Source organism: Xenopus laevis, chromosome 7L (assembly GCF_017654675.1).
Source record: "Xenopus laevis strain J_2021 chromosome 7L, Xenopus_laevis_v10.1, whole genome shotgun sequence".
Lineage (NCBI taxonomy): Eukaryota > Metazoa > Chordata > Amphibia > Anura > Pipidae > Xenopus > Xenopus laevis.
Window position 1 is genome coordinate 65,970,878 of NC_054383.1, and position 22,353 is coordinate 65,993,230.

Genomic DNA, 22,353 nt, shown 5'->3' on the forward strand with positions numbered 1-22,353 from the left:
GCAGATCTTCATTGCCGGTAATGTGTCAGTGGACCTATACATGGGGAGGATGGGTGTGGGTCTACTTCTCTCTGTCAAGGTAGTGCTCATTGGGCTATTATGAATTTAGTTTGTTCTGAATTTTATATATAAATGCCCCACACAAATCCTTGATTGATCAATGGAAATTACCTTTGCTAGTATCATTTAATTGCAATTACCAATAGTACTTGCATATTTTGTAATAACTGTACATTTTGTAAAAAAAAAAAATATAACAATAAAAAATACCCTGCAATCTGTGTTTGCCAGTCCAAACATTATATTTATTTATAGCCTGTCTGGGAAATGTCTCTGAGACATAACAATAATATATATAATAAATAAAAAATAATTCAAGTATACATTGAAGGTGAAGTTCAGCCAGGGTGAAATCGAGTGGTTAATATTCACAAAGGTACAGTGTCTTACTGTATGTAAATAGTTCTAGTACTAAATGTCGTAAAAATAAAACAATGAAAGTGTTAATGCCTGAACAATTTAAATCCTTAAAGCATGTAGGGAAACCTCCCTGCAGCTTTGTGCTGGTAATTATTAAACAAAGCAATGCCACAAACTAAAACATACAGGGGGGGGGGTTGAAGTCATGGAATGTACTGTGGGGAACAGCAGAGACCAGATGTAAGTGGAAAGAACCTGCTGCTCAGTCTCACCTCTCTGGATGTCTTGTTTTCAAAACATCCCAACAACATGACTTTTTTGAGCCCAGGTTTGATGTGCCTGAGCTTTATGGACATCTGAATGTTCTGGTGACTAAAATGCAGTGCAGCAAAGGCTGGGCAGTGTTGGATGGCATCTGCAGGTTCCTAGGGATATCTACAGCTGCAGGTAAGCATGATTCTAGTGTAATATTTTCTTTTAATGTAATACATGTAGTAGTTACATAATGTTATAAACTATAAGCTTAAATGCAAAACACAACTGAAGACGTCATTATTCCTAACAGCTAACAGATTATAATTTTTTTGACACGCATCAATTTTTCACTCATTGTAGTCTATGGGAGTTTAATTATAATACGTATAGTATAATTTTTTCTTACAGTATAGAATATAGATACAGTATAAGAAGAAGATTTTTATCAAGAAAGACAGGACAGAATGTACACTAGTTATAATATTGGATGTATGTTCGTAGAATATAATATTTGTATCCAAGGAAACACATTTCCTGGGAGCTGATATACAGAGATGAGAGGTTAAATATTAAAAAACAAAAAGGATGGTTGACTCAGAAGAGCTAAGACAGGAAATTATCTCCCTGAAAATTCTGTATATGTAGATACAGCAAATAATTTTAAGAGAGGGTTGGGTGTCTTTCCACAAATAAGAAAATACAGGGACACTTCTTTTTAGTTATAATTAGTTAATTAGTTATAATTAGTTGTAACAAAGCCTGCATCTTCTAAAATGCAATCTAGAAACCATTTCAGGATTTTTTTGCAGATAGAAATCACAAGGATATATAAAATTTTTGTTTCGCATATGTGGCCTATGGCATATGGATATTTTGACCAGTTTTGCCCTGCAGCAGTAAACAGGGGTGACAAACACTGAGCCCTGCCTGTCCCAGATGCATACAATACAGTACCTGGTATGCCATGGGCCTTAGCAGGTCTACAAAGGACCAAATGAAATGTTTTAATCAGTAAATGCTTTTCATAACTCTTCTTGTTAAAGATGGGGATGCTGGTTTTGCCTGGTAAATTAATATAAGCATTCTTGGCACAATGGTCAAATGTCTGATACATTAATATTTTTTTTTATATATATTTGTAAACTTACTATGAGCTAAGGGCAGTCCTGGCTGGTCCAGTGGAGTGTTTAAACTAACAAAAGAATGCGATCTACTACTGTTTAAGAACGGCTTTGTAACTGGTGGTCAAACTATTAACACAAATTAACACAATACTGTATAGAGATTCATCTGCTTGTTCATGGCAGCCTATTTCAATACGTTTAATAAAACAATGGTTTTAGTCCTTACACAAAAACATAAATGGGTTAATTGCAATTATGGCTCTCAGTGCAGGGTACAGGCAAGGAAGAAGGCTGATGCCAGTGTAGGGGTTGATTCTCAGCCTGCGTTTTTTCCCACAGCCTGAAAATGAGGCATTAGCCTTAACCTACCTAATTTAAAATAGAACATATGTTACAATAGTACAATAGTTTATTTGCATATGGCGAATAAACAAATAACATACAATTCTAACTTTTTAAAATTTTCACTTTACCATGTTGCTGGCGCGGTATGGGTTTGTCTTTTGCTTATCTGATGACAGTTGTGTAAACATTAACAGGCCTTTAATTGTTCTTCTTTAAGTCAGTAAAGTAACCATTTCAAATGTTAGCAACTAAATTACTCAAGGTCAACCAGTCTGGTTTGCCACAGTGTAATATGCAAAATATCTGAACATCTAAGGGTCTGGCCCAGTGTTGAACTGGCCCACAGGGACACCAGGAAAACTCCTGGTGGGCCCAGGTGTCAGTGGGCCCTCCTGCTTCAAAATATTTGGCATATTTCATGACCATTGCCTATTTCTATGAGAACAAAGAGACTAAATAGATTGAATAATAGATTATTGTATGTAAAGAAAAGAGACTAGCAGAATAGAGGTTGCGTGAGGAGAGGAATATTAGTACTGAGAGTGGGCCCCTGATCTAAGGTCTTTTGGTGGGCCCCTGGTTTAAGATTTTCGGGTGGGCCCCTGGTGTCCTAGTCCGACACTGGTGTGGCCACATGAGCAGATTCGGGGAGATTAGTCGCCCCTGCAACAAATCTCCTCTTCTTTGGGGCGATAATCTCCCTGAACTGCCTTTCCCCTGCTTTCCGCCGGCTAAAATGAGGTCGGCCAAAGTTTCCTAGTGAGGCAACTTCGGACGACTTCGGAAAATGAAGCGATGTGTGTGTATTGCAGCCAGCGCTTTTCATTTTAGCCGGCGGAGGGTGGGGGGAAGGCAGTTTGGGGAAATTGTCGCTCCGAAGAAGAGGAGATTTGTTGCTGGGGCGACTAATCCCCCCCAAATCTGCTTGTGTGGCCAGACTCTTATAGTAATATCCTTGCATCTCTTTAACTAGCTCTAGTACTGGCAGTTCTGGAGAGTACTGACATGCTGGGTGGCTGAAGAGGGGCTGTATGAAGTAACCATGGGGCAGTCATTTAAGCTAAGTAGGGCAAAAAAAGAATGTTTACACAGCAGATAACAACAAACTAGCTATACAGAGTTATGAAATTAAAACATTTCTCTCATAAAATAGGACATTTATCACCAATATTTTTATTTGAAAATGCTGCATCAACAGATACTAAAGGGATTCTGTCATGATTTTTATGGTTTGGTTTTTATTTCTGAATTACATTGTTTACACTTCAAATAATTCACTCTACAATATAAAATTTAATTCCTGAACCAGCAAGTGTATTTTTTAAATTTATAATATTGGTGTGTAGGCAGCCATCTTAGTTCATTTTGCTTGGTCATGCACTTTCATAAAGATGGAACTGCTTACTGGCAGGCTGTTGTTTCTCCTACTCAATGTAACTGAATGTGTCTCAGTGGGACCTGGATTTCTAATATTGAGTGCTGTTCTTATATCTAACAGGGAGCTGTAATCTTGTGTTAGGGAGCTGTTATCTGGTTACCTTCCCATTGTTCTGTTGTTAGGCTGCTGGAGGGGAAAGGGAGGGGATGATATCACTCCAAGTACAGCAGTAAAGAGTGACTGAAGTTTATCAGAGCACAAGTCACATGATTGGGGCAGATGGGAAACTGACACTGTGTCTAGCCCAGGGGTAGGCAACCCGCGGCTCCAGAGCCTCATGCGGCTCTACATCCTGCTTGCTGCAGCTCTGTCTTGCGGCTTTACCTCTCACATCATCTATACAGCCCTCGCACTTGCTGTCGGCTTTTTCAGTGTGCGAACGCGGTAAGCTAACGGTTAACTTACTGCGGTCGCACACTCAGGAAGCGGCCAGCAGGCTGTATAGAGGTCCCAGGAGTGACAGGCAGCAGCAAGATGATTCATCCTTGTCCTTACCGCAGTCACACACTCAAGACAAGAGAGGGAAATTCAGCATGCAGCTTCAGAAACAGAATTCACATTAAACAGATGAGAACACTAGCATTTAATAGGGCTATTCAGTGTTTCATTTATTTCAAAGTAGGCCTACTCATACACACTGCACTTCTGTTTGTTGTATTCTGTTGTTGTAACAGTTAAAATTAAGAAAAAGTTAAAACTTTTAAAAGTTTATAAGCTGTGTAATGTTTTGCAGCTCCAGACTATTTTTCTTTATTGAAAAAGGGGGCAAAATGGCTCTCTGATAGTAAAGGTTGCTGACCCCAGGTCTAGCCCCATGTCAGATTTCAAAATTAAATATAAAGAAATCTGTTAGCTCTTTTGAAAACTGGATTTCAGTGCAGAAGTCTGCTGGAGCAGCACTATTAACTGATGTGTTAAAAAAAAAAAAAAACATGTTTCCCAATGACAGTATCCTTTTAAGGGGGATTTTTACTAAAACTCAAACAAATCAAATTTTTTTTTATTGAAACAGTCGACCTAACTGCCATCCACGAATTTAATTCATTTATCAATCATTTTTCTTGACAAGTCCATGCCAAAAAACTTTTTGTGTGTCAATTTGTGTGTCAATTTAAAGAAGAATTAAACCCTACCCTAATTGGATAAATTTGAGTTTTGGAGTGTCATTTGTCCAGTTTATAAGGAGAATTCAACTGTTAAATATAAAAAACCCTACCCCCCTACCCTACGTAGACCCCCTCCCTCCTCCCCCCAGCCTAGCCCCTCCCCCGGGAAATGCCCCTAACTATTTATTTACCCCTCGTGCGGATTCAGGGATCGCAGTTCTCGGCAGCCATCTTCCGGGTCTTCGTCTCTTCTTCCGGCCCTTCGGTAATTTCTGTACATTTCGGCACATGCGCAGTTGTCGTGTCCAACTGCGCATGTGCCGAAATGGACAGAAATTACCGAAGCGCCGGAAGAAGACACGATGATCCGCAAGATGGCTGCTGTGAACTGCGATCCCTGAATCTGCATCGAGGAGTAAGTAAAAAGTTAGGGGCATTTCCCCGGGGGGAGGAGGGAGGGGGTCTATGTAGGGTATGGGGGTAGGGTTTTTTTTTTTAGTTAACAGTTGAATTCTCCTTTAAATTGGACAAATGACACTCCAAAACTCAAATTTATCCAATTATTGGACGAAAACCAACACGGATGACAATGTCAAGAAACAACTTCAGGGACATCTGCCATTGATATCTACATGACCCCGACAAGTTTGAGATTGAGCATTTTCGAATTCGGATTTTTAGCAGCTTTGGAGTATCTCTAAAAATTTGAGGTTTTTATGCCTGTAAAAAGTCGAATTTTACCCTTTAAAACTCGATCAGAAAATTTTGAGGCTTAATAAATACATAGGCCCCTAAATGTTTCAAAGAAATTATTTTCTGTTTTTACTAGTTCTTTAAACTGAACTACCATAGAATTAATTTCAGGAACAATATGTGGTCTATTGAGCCATCCCTATAAAAAGTACCTCAGGGCCAAATTATTCCTGCATAAATACACATTTTTAATCATTTTAAGCAGTCAAGAGGTTAAATAAATAAACCGTACCATTTTTAAGTAGTATGTGGCATGTTGATCCCTTAATCCTATGATGCAAACTCTGCAAATTCATTATTGAACAAAAGAAAAAGGCTCAGAATCTGCATTACATTCCTTGATGTGTGCTGGTTAAACAGAGGATATTAACTTCTTGAATATATCCGGATATGGACATATTTGGAATTATTCAGAATCTGGGGCAAAATAGAAACTACAAATGTTTTCAGCCATTAAGGTGGCATAGTCCCTACTCCAAATCCAGCAAATAATCTGGGTCAATTTAGAATCAAAGGGCATTTGATTTTGAACATGTTTGTGCATGAAAGCAAATGTACATGCTTTGCATTTTTTGAATTCTGGATTTGGTATACGTACTATCCCACCTGAACAGCTGAAAACATTTAAAAGTTCCATTTTGCCCCAGATTCTGAGCAATGCTAAACATGTGCAGAAATACTGTGCGAAGTAGTACAAATAGTTAAGTTTCCTTTGTTACTCACAACAATAAACATACCCCCCAACTGTCCCATTTTCAGAGGGACAGTCCCTCTTTTGACATCTCAACCCGCAGTCCCTCTTTTGTACTGGAAAGTCCATTTTTTCCTCTGCACTGAACAGCCAGAAAAAGAAACAAAGTTTCTAACTTAATTGGCTTTTGGCAGAGAGCCCAGAACAGCCACAGTTACAGATAAGATAATTTTGTAACAGTTTTGAGATAAGCAAATAAGTAATTGTAACAATATAAGATAACAGGTCCCTTGGGAGCAGTTAGACTCACAGCTTAAAGGAAAACTAAACCACCCGTTAATCAAAAATCCCCATCCCCTTCCGTCCATTGGCCCTCCTCAATGCTTTCTCCCTCCTTAGTAACTCAGTGGAAAAAATATCCCTGTCATGTATCTTGGCATAATTATGCAGAGTAGCACAGCGGAGCTCTCCGGTGCCATCTTCCGTATCTTCTGGTTCCGCGCAGAAGTGAGCTTTTTCGCGCATCTGCAGTTGGGACCATTCTGGTATTCGGCCTACTGCACATGCGCGAAAACCTCAGAGGATTGCCGAAGGAAAAGAAGAGTATTCGAAGATACAGAAGATGCCGCCAAAGAGCTCTGCTGCGATACTCTGCATAATTGTTATCCAAGGTAGGAGGGAGAAAGCATTGAGGGGGGTCAATGGACGGAAGGGGATGGGGATTTTTGATTAAATGGGGGTTTAGTTCTCCTAAAAAGGGCAATTCAACTTCATTAGCAAAACTGTAATAACCGAAAAAAAACACAAATGTATGTTCAAACTTTCATAACCTGCCAAATTTTGTGAAATGAACATGGTAATTAGGGGGTGTGGCTACAAAAATGGACATGGTCAAAAAAAAAATTTGACCCTCTTTTTATTTCCAAAATGTTGGGAGGTATGTAGTTCAGTCATATTTATGGTAATGATTTAAGCTGGAGTTCTCCTTCCTTTACTATTTTGATTTACTGACACAGTGGAGTTGTTGGCACAGAGCAACTTGATTGGAAGCAGAACATATAGGGGCAGATTTATCAAAGGTTGAGGTAAATTTTTCGAATGAAAAAAAATCGAATTTCGAATTTTTTTTGTACTTCGACTCGGGAATAGTCCAAATTCGATTCAAATTTGAAAAAAATTTAGAAATGTATCATGTACTGTCTCTAAAAATTCGACTTCGACCATTCGTCCATCTAAAACCTGCCGAATTGCTGTTTTAGCCTATGGGACACCTCCTAGAACCTATTTGGAGTCAATTGGTGGACTTTAAAAAAATCAAAGTTTTTTTTTGGAAAACTTCAAATCGAATTTGATAGAATGCGATATTCCTTTGATTCAATCGATTCAAATTCAGCCGAATACAGACTTATTCGATCAAAAACGGACCTATTCGACCAAAAAAAAAAAAACTTCAATGTAATTTCAGTTTGTCTTTTTTAATTCGAATTTCGAAGTTTTTTCAATTCGAAATTCGACCCTTGATAAATATCCCCCTAAATTCCTCATCAGCTGTACAGATCACCAACAACCCTTTATTTGGACATTTGACTATTTTCAAGCCAAAGTCCTGGCTACCTTCCATTAATGCAAATGACTTGCCATGCTATTCTTTAGACCTTATTGGTCATTTATGACTGTGATGGTAAGACACACAGGTTCGGGAGCACTTGTGCAGACAGCATCAGGCCCTGTACTTACCTTCTGCTATAGGACAGAACTGCCTTGCTCTTCACACCACATTAAAATCTGGTAAAGTGCAGCACTGCCCCTGCCATAAAATGGAAGTGAAAGAGAACTAAAGGGAATGTTTTGAGCACCCAGGGGCAGTAATACTTAAGTCCCCTTGTACTGTACATCATAAGTTTTAGTACACTGTGCCTTGGATTGCTTTACAAGTGCTGAGTTAAAAAATTCTATCAATACAAAATGACCCTCTTATTATAATATGATTTCATTTTTATAAAACTTTATAGGTGTTATTGTCTGTCACACTCAGTTTCATTCAGAGCATCCATTATGGAGGCTCAATGATGTTGATCAGTATATGTAGAATCTCCATAAAGCTACACAGAACATTTCCCCCAAGTTCCAGATTCCTCCATAAAGGACAATAATAATTGTCAATAATAAAAAATGATAATGTTTTAAAATAGGAAGGGTATTGTTCAACTAAGACAGCAATAAGCGTTTCCTAAAGTAAGTATTAACATGTGTGTTAATAATATATATATATATATATATATATATATATATATATATATATATATATATATATATATATATATATATATATATACATGGTATATAGAGAGAGAGTAAAGAAGCTCACTTCTAATGGTATTCTAATATTATTTTTTACTATAGAGAGTAAATAATGTTTTATAATACACAAGTTTCAGTGAGTCATGTAGCTCATGGCATTGCTAAGTGCTGTTGATAAGTATAAGCTGGCAACCAGGGCAGCTAAATGAGATGCACTGCTGATAAATATAGGGTTATGCATTTAGGATTCAAAAATATGCAATCCACGTATACCCTTAAAGGAAAAGGAAAGCTACCAAAAGAAGTTTATTGCAAATATTGGTTTGGTGTGACATCTCTTCCTACCTAAGTCTCCCTGTTCACTCATAGCTCTGGGCTCAGATTACAGCAGGAGGGGGAGAGGGATAGAGGAGCAAACTGAGCATGCTTAAGCCCTAGACCTGGAGGTTTATGCTGAAAACAGGCAGTCTGATACAGAAGCCAATGTATACACAATAGAAGGAAAGAAATTATGTGTTTTTTTTGACAGAGGACTTACCAGAGGCGACAAAAAGCCATCTCCAATAACTTTAAATGCCAAATTTCCATGTTTTAAATGCTAACGTTTTAAGTTCAGAGTGGAAGAGGGGGTGGCATAATCACTAGATATTAACATAAAAGGGCATGTATATTAAACTAAGATTTATTTAGCAGTAGATATTTCCACCGGCAAGGGAGAATGTTCCAGTGTGCATGTGTGAATCTGAGGGAGCAGCACTCCTATAACCTAAGGCCCCTTCTCTCATATCTTTAGTCTTCTGCTTAGCAGTATCCAACATTTCCATCACTCTAGTGGCCTTCATCTTTATGCTTGACATCCCTGAAAATGGTTTGATTGACCATAATTTTAGATATTGTAAAGCACTACTAAACTTTTTTGTATAGTATTTTAGTTTGTTTTCATTATCATCAGTATCATTATACAGTATATATAGATATAGATATATACAGTATATATATATATATATATATATATATATATATTTATATATATATATATATATATATATATATATATATATATATATATATATAGATATATAGATATATACAGTATATATATATATATATATATATATATATATATAGATATATAGATATATACAGTATATATATATATATATATATATATATATATATATATATATATATATATATATATATATATATATATATATATATATATATATATATATATATATATATATATATATATATATATATAGGTTTTGATACATTACTTTGCTTATACCCTTGTGGCAGCTGAAGAAATCTGACACTCCATTCATATTAAGTAACAAAGTACATATGTAATGCATAGAGTCAATCAGATACAAGTGATACAAACCATCTGTAAAACTACTAAATTTGCTTCTTTGCTGAGGAAGTGGAGCATCCCAAGGTTTATGAGCAGATATGTTTTATGTAAATCTGTTGCTTGGCCCACAGCAAACGAATTAATCTGGAAATCAATTCTCCCATTGAGAACTGTGAAAGTAAATCAGTTACATGTTTATGAGGGTGATAAAATGCAGCAGGGGGTTGTACTCTATTGTAACCTAGATGTCCAGATTATTATATTGCTCTGGGGTACTCAGCTCTCATATAAACCCACTCTTCTGGACTTAATAAAAAATATTGTACCTGCTTGAAGAAACATGTGGTTTAATTGCTGTTCAAAGGCGCAGCAGTGAAATCAATCCACATGCACATTCAGATGAGTTATTATGCTGATGTTTCTTGGATTTAATATAGGAATTGAACTTATTCTCACTTAACTGATCAAAGAAACAAGATTTATGGAGTTTTTTGTTAAAGGGCCAGTGTACCTAATATTTAATTTTCCCTGGGGTTGGTTTAAAGTAGACATATAAGTGAACACCCCAATATTGTAGGCAATAATGAATAATATATGGTGCTGGTTTTACTTTGGGCTAAAAATTTATATTATCTTTAAAAATGTGTCATTTATTGGAGCTCCCTATATATCTGCTACAGTAGCTGTCCAAGTTTCAAATGAGGGGTGGGCGTGTCCTAAAAGTCCCTGACAGAAGCACATTAGGAACGGGGATAGCCAATCACAGCCCTGCAGTTACACAAGCAAAGACAGGCTTAAGTTAAAGTTAAGTTAAATCAGCTGCTGATTGGTTCCTCTCCTATAGTGCAGTGTGCTGATTGTGGCCAGCTTCCCTGCACAGCCTGGGAAAGGAGTCGGCATGAAGTTGAACAGATGAGCATTTAATATTTAAAAATTGTATGTGGAAATTTTTATATTTTTATATTTTATATTTTAAAGAATATAATTTACTGGCAAATTCTTGGTATTCACAGAATATGTCTCCTATGGGAATAGTACATAACTGAATATGTGTATACATGTCTTTTCCCTTTAATTTATTTCTCCAGAAATTCTTTGAAGGTGTTGGCTCACACTAATGGCACATATAGCATTTCTATGTTGGGATATTTAAGTTGGCATAGAGACAATAGATATGGTCAGTGGTGTAACCTGGGAGGCCTGGGCCCCCAGCAAATTTTTTGTGCAAAAGTGTTGCTTGGAGAGGATGGCACGTAGCTACTGGGAGTTAAATGCCTGTGAGCAGGTCATGGTCAGGTCCAGGTCAGTAGGTCTATAGTGGAAGTCTATGGAGTCTATGCACTGGGCATTGCCCACAAAAAGGCAGAGAGTTCATTGGACTCCAGTCTCTCTGACCTTGCACCATATCTTTTGTTATGAATGACTCAAAGAAATCCCACTAAGGAGTCTTAGTAAGATGTGTTGCTACACCCTTCCATTAGGGAAATCAGAAAGCAACTTGACTTTCTGTACTACTTAGGGATGTGGGACTAGTTAGGATACATATGTCCTCATAGTAAATAAGCCCTTGGATATGACATACAGATACACTGTATAAACATTTCAGCATCCCTTTACGGTTCAAATGCTGTCCTTAGCTGTTATTAGGTGGAGCTGGAACCCAAAAGTTGCTAAGATCTGCTCTCCTCTGCTTTCCTGCAGAGTCATAAAGTGAGGATATTTTGCAAACTGCTCTGCACAGTTTTTTCACTAACAATTTTTAGTTTTCAACAAAAGGCCTGGGATACACGGGCAGCTGCAATGAAGCAGAGCTTACAAAAGTTCAGTTTGTTGGGAACAGCTATCATTAAAGTAAATGATTCTTATGGATCCCTGCAAACTTTGTGGTAATTTGCAGAGAATTTAAAAACCACAATGAAAACTTCACATTAGACAGCAAAATGGGGCGTTGAATAGACAAAATGTGCATGTCCTTCGTCTATGATATACCTTATGTCGTCATTAACATTGCACTAACAATAGATTTGCAGATCAAAACCAGTTTGTCTAATTTAGGTGCTTCTAATCATGAGAGGCGTTTCAGCAGTGTTTTGTTGGTAATGTATTAGCTCCTTCTGGAATATATATTGTTACAATATTGAAGATTTTATTAATAAGGTCTAGCAGTGGAAATTATGGATACAAATACTATTAAAAAAATCTTCTATTACAGCATTACTAGGAAATGTGGCTATAATTAAAATGAACGTTTGTGTCAAAAAAGGAAACACAAGTAGGCCTCCTTAAATGAACAACCTCAGGACATAGACAGAGATACCAACACATGTAAACAGTTTTACAGATTTACACATTTACTCACTTCCATTAATACCTTTTTCACTCTGACACCAATAGGTTAGTGACAATTTGATACAGAGGAATTTAATAGCTTGCCATATGTTTCTCATATTCATTGACACTTTATACTTTAAACCTCTTGTATTAAACTATAAAAGAGAAATCAAACATGTTTCCGCATTTAAATCAAGCATAATGAGTATTCATTTAGTCCATTAATTAACATAAATGTCAGCTATGTACTCAGTATGATGGTTTAAATCATCGCTGGCTGTAAAAAAAGATCAATTGCAAAGTTCCATAGTTTAAAGGTTATAACATACATTTTTCAGTGTTTGAATTGCTGTATTGAGTAGTACATAGTATATCATAATACCTCAATCCAATTTGTTAACATTAAAGTGACAGTATGCCTCCTTTTTTTAACAATAGTTCAATGAATATGGTTTGTGCTAAACATTTTTTGTACTGATTTAATTAATAATTATGTACTAGATGATTTTTGATATTTCTTGCTCCAAACAAAGCAAAATCTGAAAATGAAAGTAAAGTCACACTTCCTGGTTTTTATGAGCACAATCAAAACAAATATACTAAGAAGCCCTCTGTATAAACAAACTGCTACATCCCCCAAGCTACAGCCTGTTAGTCTTTCAGATAAGGAGCAGCTCATTATTCTGAGGGCTTGTCAGTGCACCTTACAGGGAATTAAATTATGCTTAGCTGGAAGTAATTATTCAATCTCTGCAAGAAGACCTTTTACATTTTTAAAGGGAATACACTGTACATTACCTATTTTTCAGGATACACATACTTGCAGAGCCTTTAGTAGTACAAAATCATGTTAGTGATTCACATTTGAGTTTCTGAAACTAAACTATTTGCAATTTATTAAGCACACACATTTAAACTCAAGTATTTTCTAAAAGTTACATTTTTGCAGACTGATTTAAAATGATTAGAATGGGAATTCACTGTTTCAGTTTTTTTTCAGGTCTATAAAGTGAGCAGGTTTTCAATATTCAAGTTTTTTTTTTCAAGTTTTCTTTTTTTTTATTTGAAAGAAGACTCAAAAATTCTAAGGGGCACATTTACAAAGCTCGAGTGAAGGATTCGAATTAAAAAAACTTCGAATTTCGAAGTGTTTTTTTGGCTACTTCGACCATCGAATGGGCTACTTCGACCTTCGACTACGACTTTGACTACGAATCGAACGATTCGAACTAAAAATCGTTCGACTATTCGACCATTCGATAATCGAAGTACTGTCTCTTTAAGAAAAACTTCGACCCCCTAGTTCGGCAGCTAAAAGCTACCGAACTCAATGTTAGCCTATGGGGAAGGTCCCCATAGGCTTGCCTGCGTTTTTTTGATCGAAGGATATTCCTTCGATCGTTGGATTAAAATCCTTCGAATCGTTCGATTCGAAGGATTTAATCGTTCGATCGAACGAATAATCCTTCGATGGTTCGATCGCAGGATTTGCGCTAAATCGTTCGACTTCGATATTCGAAGTCGAACGATTTTAGTTCCTGGTCGAATATCGAGGGTTAATTAACCCTCGATATTCGACCCTTAGTAAATCTGCCCCTAAATGTTAAATTTTTTTTTAAAGTTTTTATTTAATTTTCTCATATAATAAAGTATAATATAATAAAGTATATTTCCATTATGCAGTTTCGTACATAGTGATTATAATAAGAACAAGTTCTCAACATTTTTTCAAAAATATAAAATAACAGTATGAAAACTTCAGCTCAAAATTTAGTATAGGACCCTATGTTGGGTTTAATGTATGTAGCCAATAATCTATTTATTTGATTTCTTTTGGGGGGTGCGAAGTTCATTCTTTCTTGTTCCTGTTGCCAGGTGTCTAAGTATTGGGTTGACTCCATTATGAGCAGAAGTTCTATTAGGGTTTCTTCATCATACCATGTTGTTTGTCTAAAGGTGTAAACCGTCAGGTATTTAATGTGTTGTGGAAGCGATGTTATCCATGTGCTGGGCAGGACTCCACGGACGATTCCACCGCGATGCACAGCGTGCAGCGTCTGCATCTGACAGTTGCGTCGCATCAACGTTCTGATGATCCGACAATAGAATTACTTAACTTATTTCTGTTGCATCCACCGTGATGCCTGCGTTTTTGCGCAGCGTGTTGAATCGTGCCAGAATCGTCTGTGTAGTCCTGCCCTTAAAGAATTTTGTTTTTTGTTCTTTTCTGGTAATTGATTCCAACCAATCCATGTGAAATAGATGGTGTAATTTTTGTTTAATTAGTAATATAGATGGTGGATCAGAGGTCAACCATTGTTGTAGTATTGTTTTTCAAGCTGTCACCGCTAGTCTCCCCATTATTTTTTTTTCAGGTTTTGATTACTGTATCTTTTGTGCGGTATTACTAAATAGTGCCCATTTGATTTGCATCTGGATAGGTTTTCCTGCCATCTGGCCACCATATGTAGTTATCTCTTGCCAAAAGATTTGTATTTTTGGACATGACCAAAGGTTATGTCTTAAATCGGCTTTTGGGGAGCAGCATCTTAGGCAGTTATCTGAGGACAGATTTCCCATTTTGTGTCTACTGATTGGGGTTAGATATGAGCTGTTGAGTATTTGGAGAGCCATCTCTTGGTACCTACTTGCTGGGAGTAGTTTTTTATTTATTTTCATATGCTGACTGTTTTAGGATATCTGATTTGGTTGTGTTTAAATGTTAATTTTGGGTAATTTGCTTATATTGCTTGGCTCACGACATAGTTACATAATAAAAGACGCCAAAAAAGACACACTTCCATGATGTTAAATTTTTGCTCAGATAATTCCTACGTCACCCCATTTCCTCAGAAGGGGAAAATTCCTTACCATAATTCTGAGCTTTCCTGGATAACAGGTTTTCGGAGAACAGATCCCATACCCGTATTAGCTGTAGCTCTTAGGTAATATGTGGGCAACAGCAATGGAAGACCAAGAGAGTTGAGGGAGGGCAAAGTTGCATGTCATATGATCTATTTGAATTATGTCTATGCTCACTTGCTCTCTCTTTAAAAGTCACACATTTCAGAAGCCAATCCAATTTAGACTTATGCCAGTTTTCATAAATTGGATTTTTTGGGCAACAAAAAGGGTGGTCCAAGGAAGTGCAGAAATAAATGAAAATAGGGGGGAAACAGCAAATGAAACTCTAAAGGCATTCCTTGCATTTTATGAGCCCATGTTAAGGTGCACTACCCGCTGGTTAGTTCTGCAGCTCTGGTGGTATCCTCTTAAAGCAGAACAAATAAATGATATGAAAATTACTCCAACAAGATCAAAGCGCTTACATGCACACAATTACATTACCCAACTTTAAAAAAACACAATAACTTTCAATATTTTTACATTAGTGTGTCAATAGGCCTCTCTGCTCCAATTTCTTTTCTGAAAAATAAGTTCACATTCACATTCAGTGAACCTACTGTATTCTGTGAGAAAATCTTCACCACTTTTGTAACTGGTAAGAGCAGCATTTGCTTCATCATAGATCTTTATCTGGTAAGTATTTCTCTCCTGCCTTAATGGAGCATGTACCAATCATTAAGTAGGGGTCCCCCCTCCCCTTAGCTCTGTTGCAGTAATTGCCTTGTGGTTGGCTCTGCTGCAGCAAGTGTCTGGCATCGGGCTGGGGATATTTTAAAAAGTGAATGGTTCATACAAATATTTGTCACCTGTTGCATATTTGTATATGCATTGTATGTAATGTTGTGGTGTAAATAATGCACCACAGGCCCTGGTGTAAAGACTGACTTCAGCCCCCTATCTGAATATGTGCCATGCACATGCTTTACACTTGCAGTGTATGGTGATTCCACTGGGCCTAGATGAAATTGCATCTGCTCTTCCCCTGGTAGTTACACTATTGTGTATAAACTTCCTAAAGTGATTTGTCCCAAAAGCCTCAATGAGGCAATGTATATTAAAAGTATAGGCTATTAGGCTATATTAAAGGTATAGGCTATTTATAAAACAGCAAACAATACTTGCTGTGACATAATCCTTGCCTATATCATTATGGTGGTATAGCGGTTAGATTTACTGCATTTTAGGGGGTTATTTACTTAACCCCGAATGCAAAAATCACAAAAAATATGTGAATTTTTCGGAATTTATTACACCCCGAGGCTGGAAAACTCAGAATCTGAAAACCCGGCATCTCAGACCTGTCGAGGTTGTGTATTAGTCAATGGGAGAAGTTCCAATGATTTTTTGATGTGTGCTGTGTCTCCCAATGTTTTCGGAGGTTTCAGGAAAAAATCTGAGTTTTCACCTGAAACCTAACATAATTATGTCCAATGTAAAAAAAAAATGTTATTACAATAAGAGAGGGTATTTATGTGATGACACTGAGGGGGTTATTTCTAAGCCCCGAATGCAAAAATCATGAAAAATGTGTGATTTTTGTTTATAAAATCGGGCTTTTCGGAATTTATTACACCCCGAGGCTGGAAAACTCAGAATCTGAAAACCCGGCATCTCAGACCTGTCGAGGTTGTGTATTAGTCAATGGGAGAAGTTCCAATGATTTTTTGATGTGTGCTGTGTCTCCCAATGTTTTCGGAGGTTTCAGGCAAAAGTCTGAGTTTTCGGCTGAAACCTAACATAATAACGTCCAATGTACAAAATAAAATGATTTTACAATAAGAGAGGGTATTTATGTGATGACACTGAGGGGGTTAATTACTAAGCCCCGAATGCAAAAAATCACGAAAAATTTGTGATTTTTTTTTATAAAATCGGGCTTTTAAAAAATCACGAATTTTTCAGAATTTATTAAACCCTGAGACTGGAAGACTCTGACTCTGAATCTGAAATCCCAGCATCTCAGACCTGTCGACGTTGCATATAAGTCAATGGGAGAAATCCCAATGATTATATTAATGTGCGCTGGGTCTCGTGTCATACCCCAAAGTTTTTTGAGGTTTTGGGCAAAAATCTGAGGTTTCAGGTGAAAATTTTTTTAAAAAAACGGGTAAAACCTCAAAAAAAATGGTGGAAATCTGAGTTTTTACCGCAAAGCAAATTTTTGGGAAAATGTAATAATAAATAAGCGTTAAAAACCCGAGTGGCTTACATCGGAGTTTGTAGCAGCCAATATTGAGATAAGTTCAGACCTTGGTAAATAACCCCCTAAGACTATAAGCTTAAAAAGTAACCATAGCCTAAGTATTTGTGAAAGTTAGAAGGCTCTGATGGAAAAAGGTAAAGACAATATATAGTTTTTTGTGATACACTGGGTAAAATAGCTATATGAGTAAGAGCAATAACAGTGCTGCACAGTTCATTGTTTTATAAGAGAAAAGGTGTGGAATTATATTTTTACGTATGTACCAATTAAATCAGCTAGCTGTTTGTTATAAAAGACTTACATGCAGCTTTGCATGACTCAAAAAAACAGAACAAGAAAATCTGCATATTTCGGTGATTATGTCAATTCACACTGTTTTGGGAAAACTACTAGTCTACTTTAGCTCATATGAAACTTGCATGTCATCCTTATAACTTGCTTAGCTATGTTGCTATTCAAGGATACTGTCTGCAGTCTTAACACTAATTTTCCATCTGCCTTTAATATATTTATATATAAATACTTGTCACTGACCATGAAAGCATTATAGCATTATTCACCTGCCTCGAAAAACATAACTGTCTGGTAATCAGTAAAATCCTGAACCTGTTTACTTAAAGTTACAAACACATGTGCATTTAAGGGCAAAGAACTACGGATTTAAGGTCAAGGGTGATTGAACGGACATCCTGCACACTAATATTCCATTAAAGGTATTAAACTTTATCCTGTGCTAGCTATATTATGCAGTATAACACTGCCACCTGCTGTTTAATGCCTGGGGCTACATACTGGCTGGCTAACTTCCAGAAAACCATCTAAATTTACCTGATAACTGGGACTAGTGCTTATTCTATAAATATCTGGAAGCTACAGTATACAATGTAAATTTCTGGGATAAAATTGCAGGTATGTTTATCATGCTTTGTAAAAAGTAGAGTGAAATTGGAATTGATTAAGAGTGAAGTGGAGTTGATTAAGAGCTGTCATGGCATTGATATTTTTGACAACATTAATTTTTCCCTCCATTCTTTAGTGTCAACTGGCGTCGGAATTGAAACTCTTCAACAGGGGCATTTCCCCAGTCTAGGCTACTATTTATTGTGAGTAATACACTGGCACTAGCCCTATGTACAATGATGCATTACATGACACCAATTTAATCACAGATATTGATTGAGTTTTTACACAAGATAAATAGTTTAAAAAGATAAATTCACACACAGATGGAAATGATTTATGTTCTATGCAAATGATAAATAAAAGCGAAAAACTGAATATCAAAACAGAAAAATTTGAACTGGGCAATTTTGTGTATATTTGTAATTGTTATAGCTATTTATTGAATGAGAAGGGGAAGGGGAGGAGGAAAACTAAAAGCTATTGATTTATGGGGGGTAGGAAGGTGAATGGTCAAATTAGTGAGGTAGTAGTAGAAGAAATGTTGACAATGAAATACCATTTACAAGGCCTGCAGTAATCTTTGCAGACAATAAACAGAAATCTTTTAGCTACAATATTATCTATTTTCAGGAATTTCTATGAAAATGTAAACTGGCTTTGATTACAACTGCAAGTGGGTTTGTACTGCAACTACACAATTACTGCAATGTTTTTTTCTGCAATAGATTTTGTTCAAGCATATTATTTGTCTGCGAGGGATCCTTCTTCTTACACCTATTCCTTACATCATGCTTCAGGTAAGATTCACTTTTATCCTCTGTGCTCTATTTTGTATTTCCCATGACCGAACCAACCTACAGGATGCAAAGCCAAAAGAATTCTTCCACATCATTTTTATAGGATTACAGTCAGGACTCCTAAACTTGCACCAATATAATAAAACCAAGCATATAAAGTTGTAAGTCTAGATCCCTGTAACAGCCTACTGTTAAATGATAGGTTTGCAGGAGAAGAGTTTGAATCCCACTTATTGAGGAATTCTAAATGGTTCAATGGTATCTCAGTACTTTAGTTACTACATACCTGGGTTTATTCAACATAAAAACTGAGAAATTTTAATTCAAATCCTTTTAAAGCAGCAGAAAGACAGACAGAAAATATTTGAAATCATATTTTAGATTGTAAGCTTTATTGAGCAGGCCAGGTATCAGTTGTATATCTGTATGGAATCAGTATGTTCAATATAAAATATAAACTCTTTTCTTGTAAAGAGCTGTGGGTGGAATATGTTGAAGCCTTATAAATACAGTATGTAGTACTAATAATAATAAAATAAAAATGCTCTCAATTCAAACCCGATTCAGGGTTCATTCCATTAATTGTTTAAATATATAAACCAGTACTATGTGAGAAAAAAAATGCATTCCAGTTCCAAAATTTAAGCTCCAACAGAGAGCAAGAGGAAAGAGGAAAAATGTATAAAATCAATCTTGTCTAAAAGAGATGGAACATAGCAACACTAATGGGTAAGATTACACATTACACCTTAGTAGTGATAAGCAAATCTGTCCCGTTTCGTTTCACTGAAAAATTTGCAAAAATTTTGTCTTGGTGACTTTTTTTGTCTTGGCGACTTTTTGTTGAAATGCAAGTCAATGGGCGATTTCTCTCACAGCAACTTTTTTTGTCTCTGAAATTTGGTCATGGCAAATTTTCACCACAGTTAAGTGTAAAAATTCGGAGATGGTGAAATGTGGAATTTCCATGGCTTCACTACACCTTAGTATTACACAGTGGTAAATTAACCTATTAAAATGGTTATGGCAGAACATATGAAACAGGCTCTACTCTCTTTTAGATGCCAGACAGAGCCTCGTCTCTATGTGTGCTTAGGCAAAACAGGACGCATGGGAGGATTTCAAAAATTTGTGGGATATGGCCTGCTATCAGTGGCTTGCTTTTTGCACCCAGTTTTGGTCTGGCATGTTACTATTCCTGGTAAGTCAAATTCCGAGTCTACTGGCTAGTATTGTAGGAAATACTTGGGCATCACCAATTTGAAACATAACTGTCTACATTACAATCATCACAATTACCAGTATATTTGTAAGTATCATTGCTGTACACTACCCATACAAGCACCAATCTCTTCATACAATGAAATCATTTTTATCTGTAGAATACCCAAGTGATTTAGATTATCAAATTCTAGTGCAACTTTACACTGATTGTCCCAGACATCCATATTGAGAGCCAATCTACAACTGCACAAAACCACACTCTCTCATATATTTGGCCAGTCCCATGTGCGATCAGTCAATTTCCTATGCCAAAAGTCAGCTATGATTTACTATTTGCCAAATCATCGTGTTTCTTTAAAATTACTCATATCCTATATCCCTTCCCCTCAGTCTCACTTTCTGGTCTTTTTGTAGATGAGTAGATAGGACCCCAGACTCTTTATATGTAGCAGCCCCTTTCTAATATTATGCATTTTCTTCCCTTACTGTCGTTCTATTTGTTATGGAAAAGGAGATTTGTTTGCATCTTTAGAAGTGGTGAAATAATGAAATATGTTTTCCCATATTCAGAACATAGGCTCCTGTTTTGCATTTACATTTCATTACATTAATTAACAGATGTTTTTGAAGAAAATATGTATGTGTTTGTACAAAGAGCTTTGCAGGTTCTTACCCCTTCTGTTCTACACCCTCACAGGCACCATGCTTATTGTAACAGGTATGGCCTATCTCCTTCTAAGCAAGAGAAAGAAGTTTGACAAGGAATTCATAAATCAGTCAGAATGCTATTCTGACCCATCCAGAACAGCCATTGCAATGACCGGAACTGGTGATACAGAACAAACCTATACATTTAATAGCTCTCTGAAGACAAAAAAAGACTCTCTTCTTACACAGATGAGAAGTATATTGAAAGTCAAACGGAACCATCAGTGTCCCCAGAAAACAGACTCTGACCACTTGCACAATCTGACTGATATTAATGCTGTAAAGAAACAAGTGCATTTTAAAGAAAATGTAATCAGCATTATCCCTGTCGAGGATGGGATGGTGGAGGATCAAGAAAGTGAGCAAGAGGAGACCGTATCAGACACAGCTCCCATTATACCAACAGAGCCTAAGCAGCATCATAACACTTTGCCTGTAAATATAGGCCTCTTCTAACAGCAAGATATGTGCTAATAATATATATACTGGCTGACATGCCAAACCTCAGTACAAAATGAACACATACTGTATATAGCACAGGACTTCTAGTTATTTCCTGTATATTTTGATGCATAGCATTTTGTACTACATTCCAGTGTCTTTGTGAGACATGTTTCTGTTATTTTTATTTTCTTAAACTGCAGGATACCATATATATTCTTCATGTATAGCTTTTTCTATAAGCTATTTAAGCATGTTTATCTCTTTGTGATCTGACATTTCCCTAAAACTTTAGCATAACACAATCATTTTGATAACCACAGTCTCTTCATGAAGAACCACAACAACCAAAATACTCTTCTTTGCTTGCATCTACTTTCCTTTTACGTAAATGAATATGCAGTGTTTGTTTATGGTAAATTCTTGTTCTGTTAGGTGGGTATCAGTAAGAAACATTGACATCAACATTCTATTAAGAGGACTACAGAAAATCTTATATTTGCTTTACTGCAGTGTTCAGAACTTACATATAACTAAATAAAACGCCATATAATCAATACTGACCAAAAGGTATATTTCGACAGAAACAATGGAACACAAAGTTTTGCAATCCTTAGACTTTATTATTATTATAATAATAACATAGTCTGCAGCATGCAGTATGTTGCATCTCAACCTGCGTTCGGTGCCTACACGCGCCTGTGTGAGTACAGCCCCATTGGAAAAAATGTAATGCGTCTATTCCTGCGCTCCCCTGCGGCTGAACGCAGAAAAACGGAACGCAGGGGAGCGCAGGTAGAAACACTCATCTGTAAGAGCCCTAAAGGAGAAGGAAAGCTACGGAGGCATTTTATTGCCAATAGATTAGCCACAATAGTTCAAGCCAGAATGCTATATTTACATACCTCCCAACTGTCCCATTCTGTGCTTTTGACAGCTCAACCCGCAGTCCCAGATATGTACTGCTATGTCACGAGTTTCTCTTTCATCTCCTGCACTGAACAGCCAGAAAAAGATACAAGTTTCTAAATAATTGGCTCTTGGCAGAG

The 22,353-nt window shown here is 36.6% G+C and overlaps 1 protein-coding gene across 1 annotated transcript; it reads left to right on the forward strand.

The window, feature by feature from the left end:
- Nucleotides 1–597: 597 nt before the first annotated feature.
- On the forward strand, nucleotides 598–21,857 carry tmem72.L (transmembrane protein 72 L homeolog). Its single transcript, XM_018225623.2, has 5 exons — nucleotides 598–867; nucleotides 18,268–18,334; nucleotides 18,860–18,931; nucleotides 19,993–20,132; nucleotides 20,853–21,857. Exons 1-5 carry the CDS (start codon nucleotides 798–800, stop codon nucleotides 21,317–21,319), a joined length of 816 nt encoding a protein of 271 aa, XP_018081112.1. The 5' UTR covers nucleotides 598–797; the 3' UTR covers nucleotides 21,320–21,857.
- Nucleotides 21,858–22,353: the final 496 nt, after the last annotated feature.

Excerpts from the sequence above, each read along its gene's own strand:
- tmem72.L (XM_018225623.2), top strand. The coding sequence starts at position 798 with ATGCAGTGCAGCAAAGGCTGGGCAGTGTTGGATGGCATCTGCAGGTTC. Across the intron at positions 18,335-18,859 it reads AGTCTAGGCTACTATTTATT|ATTTTGTTCAAGCATATTAT; the intron begins GTGAGTAATACA and ends TTTCTGCAATAG. Across the intron at positions 20,133-20,852 it reads CTGGCATGTTACTATTCCTG|GCACCATGCTTATTGTAACA; the intron begins GTAAGTCAAATT and ends ACACCCTCACAG.